This window comes from Seriola lalandi, unplaced genomic scaffold, assembly GCF_002814215.2.
Source record: "Seriola lalandi dorsalis isolate HSWRI2012SDOR001 ecotype SW California unplaced genomic scaffold, Sedor1 jcf7180002054742, whole genome shotgun sequence".
NCBI lineage: Eukaryota > Metazoa > Chordata > Actinopteri > Carangiformes > Carangidae > Seriola > Seriola lalandi.
The window spans coordinates 108,639-116,852 of record NW_019525295.1 but is presented as its reverse complement, the minus strand read 5'-3'; the positions used below and the strand labels follow the sequence as shown (position 1 = coordinate 116,852).

The following is an 8,214-nucleotide window of genomic DNA, read 5'->3' as shown; positions in this document are numbered from 1 at the left end:
TCTGCTTTGATTTGCCCATTTTTGACACTGAAGAGAAGAGTGGAAGTAAAGGAAAGTCGTGGAGGTGTACATAGTGTAGTTTATAGTAAACGAGTTGGAGAGAAGAGGCTAAAGGGGCTTTGCTGGCTTTGCTGCTGTCGATCAGGAGAAGCTTTGTGGAAGAGCCCCTGCTGAAGCACTCAGCAGCCGGTCTCTTCCCGCCTGCTGGCCTTTCTGTCATCTGTCCATGTAGTAGGGGGAAAGAAAATAAGAGCAGGCTAGAGAAAGTTGCCTCATCAGGATTTGCTGTCTTTAGATCGTGGTAGTTATTTTTGAGGGGGAGTGTTTTTGGAGGTTGGGGTGTTAAGGCTGCAGGTGGTGCTAGGGAGTTTGTTTTGCCATGCAGCAATCTTGGGATCGGACAAGTAGCATTGAGAGTGTCAAGACAAGCCATACAAAAATGCTGGGGAAAGGACAAAGTGGCGGATATCCACCTGAGACAACGGGTGAACTCTTGCAGAGGTAGGAGGAAATTATGTCCACCATCAAATCAGAGGTTATATACAGTACACGCACATGCCTGGTGCTCACATGGCTGTATGAAAAATTAATTTGTTCCACAGGGATTTGGGTGATACCATTCATGAATACACATAATTTCCAAAAGTAGCCGTGTTGGTGGGAAGTGTTTCCAGAGGATGAATTATTTCTGTGCTGGAATGTCCAGCCGTATGAAATCTCCCGCACTGTATCGGGTCTGAATTTGATGTCTGTCTCAAAACTAAGTATTTGGATATATCCTATGAAGTCCTGGAGTATTTAATGCAGCACCGTGGAGTTGAACTGGACTCTGTTAGTCTTAAAGTAAAAAAGCAAATATGCAAAAGAGTGTGAACAAAAAGTATAAAACTTTAACTAATTATTCCTTTTTAATAAATGTTGACTTATTTTGAATGACAGAAAAAAATAGTGAAAGCATATATTTCATTTCTGATGAATCTGATTTCTTTTATCTAAATTTTTTCAGTCACATCAATTTTGAAACAAGGATTTAATTTAAAAAAGTGTGTTTATATAATATATATATAATAATATATATGTATAAAATATACATACATAATTGCAGTAATTTCAACAACTCCTATGTTCCTAATTTATTCTACCACTAAATAAAACCTTTACAAAGAGAATTTGGGACACGTTACGTTTGAATCTTTTTTACTTTTACAATGGTTACATGTATTGCAAACATCAATAAGAAAAAATATACTCTTTATGATTAATTGTTTTAAAAGTCATAAAAGTTAATATTTACGAGCACTTTATTGGAACACTTATGATATAAGGGTATTAAAAACGTTATTATTATTATAAAATTATTATATTATTAAATATATTTAACTGAACTGCTTGCTGCCAAGTTTTCTCACTTAAAATTTGCATCTTTGCCTATAGGTAAATTGTATGTTCACACAGCAATATGTATAATTGAATTTGTATAACTTTGTTAAACACAAGCAATGATACAAAATAAGATATTTTTCAGTATGTACTAAATACATAAAACCACTCATTTCATGTTTGACATACCATACCTTGTGTCTAAGATGTATAGATTTTGTTGCCTTTTTTGTGTTTATCCAGAAGTGGGAAATTCTGATGTAGTGCTTATAAGAAAAAAATGCCGTGGGTGAAGTCATTTGAGTCAGGCCTCTTGCTGTGAAAACATGTCAAGGCCCTATATTCAATTTCTCAGCTTCACTGTATAGCTGTATGTCAGCACTGGGTGCGGCTTTCACACTTAACACGTCTCACAGCTGAAAAAAAAAAAAGGTGCTGTAAATGCTATCTAACAAATCCGAGCGTTATATTTTGCCGTATTCAGTGTATTCAACAGATGTTTTGTAAGACTTGAAGTATTGTGTATTAAGTAAGGACTGAATCTGTTATTTTTGATTACACTTTTTGTCCACATTAGCAAACAGCGATGGGAACAAGAATGTAGTTTGTCATAATTTTATTGTTAATTATATATTATATATTAAATTATCATCATTTAAGAGTGCAGTTCCTTGGAGTCTAACTGGATCGTATGCTACTGGAGGCTGACTTTACTGGTTAAAGATTTGTCATGGACCCAGGAGAGATAATGAATAAGAATTAAATTGTGTAGTAAATTGTGATTTTATGTTTTGTGTGAATGTGTTGGTGATTACATTTTATTTGATTATTTTCTAAGCGACAAAGTGAAAGTCCATACATAGATTTAGAACTGCTGCTTATTTTAGTTAAACGAATTACGGATATACTGCCCCACCTGATATAAAGCAGGGGTTTCTAAGATTTTGTGTTAGCCAATCTCTTCTACTGTGTATATCTTTTGTATAAAGATCTGTTCATACACAATTGCTTAAAGTCATATTTACAAGGTTACATGTTACACTCAATTAATTGCACACTGTGATTAATTGATTGGCTTTGCTTTTCTTTCTTAGTTACATAACCAGTATCTGAAAATGCCAAAATTTATAGATTTAAAGTAAAGCTGGGCTTCATACAAGGGATCACATAATGTAATTATTCTACAGTGTATTTTTCATTATTTAAGTTTATCTGTATAGGACAATATTATAAGGCTCACATTTTCAATGGTTCCTGACCCAACCTGGGATTTCTAAGTCTAATGAAAAAAATTAGAGAAACTTTGTTAAGAGATAAACTAAAAAATATCAAGACAAACCAATTTAAATCACATTAATCATATAAATCACATACATTTTCAGAGAATAAACAAAGACCTTGTTGTTTGTTCTGTTTGAGTCAGAGTTTACATCTGTAATCACAGTTGCCGTCTCAACACCTGTCAGGGTCTTATACTGTTACGGGATAATGTCTGGTCTTAACTTCTTCTTCGTCTGCTCTTATATGATATAAAAACCTGTTCTTTGTTGTCATCCTCTGGACAGGTCATCAAATATAAAACTTGGGTGTCTGTTGCATTAAATATGTAATTCCAGATGTCCATCAGGACATCTATCAACATATCAGATGTCTCCCACAGTCAGCTGGATTTTCCAAATCTTTTTTAAATACCACTTTACTCAGGTTAAAATGCAGTCAATCTAAGGCCTGGGTAAAATACAAGTCACCTGTAAGCACAGCTCTTAATATAGTCCTAACAGTGAGTGAAAATGATCTACTATAAGACCTTTTATATATCTTTGTTATAGTGGTTTTGGTGCTTTGACCATTGCTGGAGCATGTTCATGTATGCACTTTGCTGACTTGTCGTTAACTACATACACTAATGTGTAGTGTGTAAAAGTAAACAGTTATAGGTGTAAGGTAGGGGCAAAAAAAACAAAGCATGGAGTTTGACAAGACTTGTGTCATCATAAATAAATCCACTGGTTTTATAAATGTAAGTCTTTGTTTTGGATCCAGGCAAGCAAGATGTAAAAAATAGTCAGAGACATGCGGTATGATGAATAGTGACGGGACTGAAGGATCCAGGTGGCTAGAGTTATAGTTTGATAGTCTTGTTAGTTTGGTTTTGATTATTTGTGATGAGTTCACTATGATGGATTGTACTACTGATTTGTAGTCTAAGAGATTAGTTAAGCATGGTTAACATGTTTTGTCACACCATTTTCACATTAGCATTCATCCTATTTCACTTTCCTCTTCTTGCTGCTCATTCCCACCTGCTGGCTCTATATCACTTTGACGGTCTGGAAAGTTGTCTAAACAAATTTCACCTGGTACCGCGGTCCCTGCATCCCCTCATCAGTACACTGATACGTGAAAATGTCACAGGAGTGGTAAATTCTACTCAATTGTGCTTTTCATTCTGCTTTATTTGTGGTCACACTCTATGTGCTTACAGGTTTGATTTATTTTTTCTTGAACTGTGGTGTCAGCAAATCCATAGCTACATTTCATGATTTAACCTGAAGACACCAAGTGTTATATAGTCTTTCTGACACTCAACATAATAAAAGGTGCCATTTGCTGTAAAGCAGTAAAGAATAAATCCCTCAGATTTTATGTTTCCTTTTCTTTTTGTGGCTAGTTGTAAAAACTGCTAGTTATTTCACAGCACTCCAGTGTCTCAGGCTAATTTCATCAGCATCAGTAAAGTTAAGTAATTCTAGTCATATGACAATATTAGTTATTACAGAAAGAATAGAAAAAAACTGATATTTAACTCCATATTGAACTGTCCATTTTTTGCTCATCTATCTATGTCTGTCTGGCTGAGTATGTGGTTAAATCTTTCAAAATATTACAACAAATCTCCATAGGTAACTTAAACCGACTGGTGAAGTGAGAGTTTCAGTCCTGTCCCACCAAAGGTCATTAACAAGGGCTTTCCCACACCTCATATGGCTCTGCCCGAATGCTTGTCTGGACTTAGATGTGATGATTGATTAGAGAGCTGGCTTTACAGCTCTTTGACAAGGGGGGGGGGGGCACCATTTATTTTGTTATTTGAGAGAAGGACAAACAGATGTTTTTGTTTTTTTGTTTGTTTTTTATTCCTGCTACTGAACAGTGGTTCATAGTTTATCCATAGAAGCTAGATGGTTGTATTAAAAAGGAATGGCAGTGTATACTCACTGTGTCGGTTGCCAACTACAAAATGTACTTTGAAACACCATTAGGAGGATTTTGTGGTATTAACATAAAATCCTCACTGCCGCAGGGACTAGATGTTATCTCTTGTTTAGCAACAGATCTCATCAGTACAGCTCACGACAAGTGGCAATAGATTAGCTGTGTCCTGGTCGTGAGAAGATTTTTCTCCCCTTTGCTTTGCTTACAGAAATTGTATATTTATTGTGTCACCCCCTGTAGTCTTACAACCATCTCCCTCCCCCACCACCACCTTAAGCACCAAGTGTTCATTGCTGTGTTGACACATGGCAGCAACTGCTAATCTTGATGTTAAACGGCTGACAGTTGCATCGCACCAGGCAGGGACCTCTGAGGCCTCATAGTTGCCATGGCCATGTTGGCGCCCACTTTTGTGGTGACATAAGTCAAGTCTAGGTGCACCCTTTAATCAGATAATTAAATCAGCATAATGTTGTTATGTAAAACACACCCATGATAACAGCCTAAACCACAATGAGGTGCAGTGAGAAGAATGACTGATTACATCTAACCTAGATACAGTAAACCTGCCTTGTATGCGCAAATGAAATTCTAGTAGCAGGTACATAAGCCTCCCGGTGTATAATTCAAAGTGACAGAGCATAATAGCAAAACATTAATTTGCAACACACCTCTCTAGCATGACCTTTATGCAGGAGGGTTGCACTTCTAATTTTGATGACATCTAGCCCTTGTTCCACTTGAGTTTGAATGCACTTATTGTGAGTTGCTTTGGACAAAAGCTTGAATGAATGCGATGTTATGTAATCTGAACAAACACTCCATCCAGGAAGGCCGAGTTAACCGGCGTAACCCATTCGGATTCATCACTCCACACACAAAAAGTCTTCATATAGTCATGGTGCATGGAATAATCTTCTCCACTGGAGCCCAACTTTGTGATTTAAGGTTTAAAGGAACAATGATTTTGTGCAATGAAGCATTAAAACATTTCAATTGATTTAACACACGTCATTCCACACCTTGATTGATTTCATTGCCAAAACTATTAAATGCACATTCTTTGACACAATAATTTGAGCATACCGTCTTTAAAATATGTTCATAGAAACACCATTATGCCCGGGATTTGTGGATACACCCCTCAAATAGTGAGAAAAAATGCAAGAGAAGGTCAATTTTTTTTATATAGAAATCTTGGCTACTGCAGCTTTATTTTTAAGTATATTTTTTTGGGGCTTTTTATGCCTTTATTTAATAGTATAGTGGAGAGAGACAGGAAACGGGGAGGCAGAGAGGGGGAATGACATGCAGCGAAAGGCCGTCCGATGCGGGATTCAAACCGGGGCCAACTGCAGCGAGGACTGTAGCCTCTACACATGGGGCGCCTGCTTAGACCACTACGCTACACGATGCCCCCGGCTACTGCAGCTTTAAAGATGCTGTAACCGTTCTTCTTTGATTCTGTGGTTTGTTTCAACTGATCAGATCTGCTGTTTTATTGCATACACCAAAAACAAGTTCAAAGTCAGTTTTGTCTTTTGGCTTTCTTTTCACTATTATACCAGTGATTGTGCAACCCTAGGATGTCAGATTGTATCAGTAAACATCATCAAATATCTACCAGTGCTGTAAATGTTTGTCTGTGGTTCTCATCCTGCAGCATCGGGTATTGTGTCTTTGTGGAAAAGCGTTTACTGGCGTTGAGTTGGTCGACTTAGCAGGGCTAACTATCTGGAACAATGGGAGTGGCCAGTGTTAAAGAGGCTTAAATGTCTTTATACACTGTATCAGCATTAAAAGATAGCAATGAGAAAAGAGTGCTGTCAAATATTTCCATCTGTATATATTTACCAATGAGATTTGCACATAACTTGGACAGGCTTGAGTGGGATACACCAGTTAATCCTAAAATCATCACAGTTTCAGGGTTTAGTTCTGGCGGCTATAAATGACCCCGTAATGTGACTCAAATGGTCTGATGGCCTTCTGATATGATGCAGAAAAAAATGTGAGCTTGTGCAGTATTAAGTAAAATGAGAAGCTGTGATATAGTTTGTATGGCTTGATCACCGTCACTCAGTGTCATCAGCAACAGCAGCAGTTGCTGGTCAGTTATCTATTAATGCTAGTGAACTCTTGCAACACTGAATTGAGTGTAGTTCCATAACACTGTCCGAAGAGTTCACTTTATGACACTTTGATTCCCTGAAACATTAAGCAGCAGTTGACCTTAGCTCAAACCACAGGACACAATCAATCAAGTCCTTTGGGATCAGCTCTTCATCACTGCCTTTCCAGTCCTTAATGCTTAAATACATGAGCTGGCAGAGTTTAAAGGTCTCGGTGTAAACACAATCTAAATTTAAAGGGTTGTTCATATGAAACTAATGAAGTACTTTGCCTCTTAGGACACTTTAAGGTGCAGGCTGCAAGACTCATTAAAACGAAACAAACTTACAACTGTGAAATATTTTAGATTACAGGAAAGTTCTTAAATTCTCTGTGTGTTTGCATAGTGAGTGTGTTTGTGTTAATGTGTCTGTTTTCATGTGTTTCTGTGAGTGCCTGTGTATTTTATGTGCATATATGAAAATCACATACATTTTACACTTGAATTTTGAGTCCAAATCTACATAATGACAGCCCTAATCATCAGTAATTTTCTCATTGATTATAATAATAAAACAAAACCCTGCAATCATTGCATATCCTTTTCTTAGTGGCAGATTTTTTGTGGAAATGAAGGGAAGTGACATCCATCTAGTGTTTCATCTGTCAGTTCTCGGGGACATGGTCCCATATTTTATAAAAAAGTCTTTGAAGAGCTTACTATACAATTAATCTTGTCTATGTCTAGAAATATTATGAGGTCCCAACTTTGCATTTGTTATTGCATGGTCATCCCCTTAGAATAAGTAATATTAAGGTCAGAAGCATAAGACAAGATCTTAAAAGTGGCAGACAGAAATGACACCAGTGTTTCACACTTCCAAACCATATGGTGCAGGTATTCCTGACGCCGCATGCAGAACTTTACGCATTGTCGGATTAACAGAGACCAGATGTCTTTCATTCCGTTAGGATGAATAAATGGACATTAATGGACTAGGACCCCTTGTGGCCATTGTTTCCAGACTGTTGATTTTATTTAGACAAAGGAATTTTGAAACAGATTTTCATATAAAAAAACTTTCATTATGGTTTTCACTTGTGATGTTATTGATGATAATAATGTAACATGCCGTAACTTTTTCAAACCATTCCCTCCCATGATCATATAAATCATTTGCCACTAGTTTTAGGATTTGGTTAAGATAACTGTCTGCTGTTGAGTCAGAAGACAGGAAGGCAGGGATACCCAGCTGGCAGTTTCATCCAGCAAAGCGCTCTGCGGTGTCAGTGACAGAAATTTCATGGTTAGCATGTAACACTGTATATTCTGGACAATATATTATTTCTTGAATGAATAATAAATTATGTAACTGAAATCAAAGCTGGATCCAGGGTTTGTACATGTTGTACTGTTCACATAGTTTAAATCAGTTTTCCAGTTCTTCACCAGGAACCTCCGTTTCTTGCTTCTCGTTTATTTGTAAAGGGGATAAAATTTTACAT

General features: G+C 36.9%; 1 protein-coding gene across 1 annotated transcript in view; it reads left to right on the top strand.

Annotated features, from left to right (window-relative positions):
• The window catches only part of rbm20 (RNA binding motif protein 20), a 48,978-nt gene continuing 40,764 nt past the window's right edge, over nt 1-8,214 (top strand). The window contains exon 1 of the mRNA XM_023424555.2: nt 1-501. Coding sequence (XP_023280323.1) covers nt 380-501 — 122 coding nt within the window. The 5' untranslated portion in view covers nt 1-379. The remainder of the gene's footprint in view (nt 502-8,214) is intronic.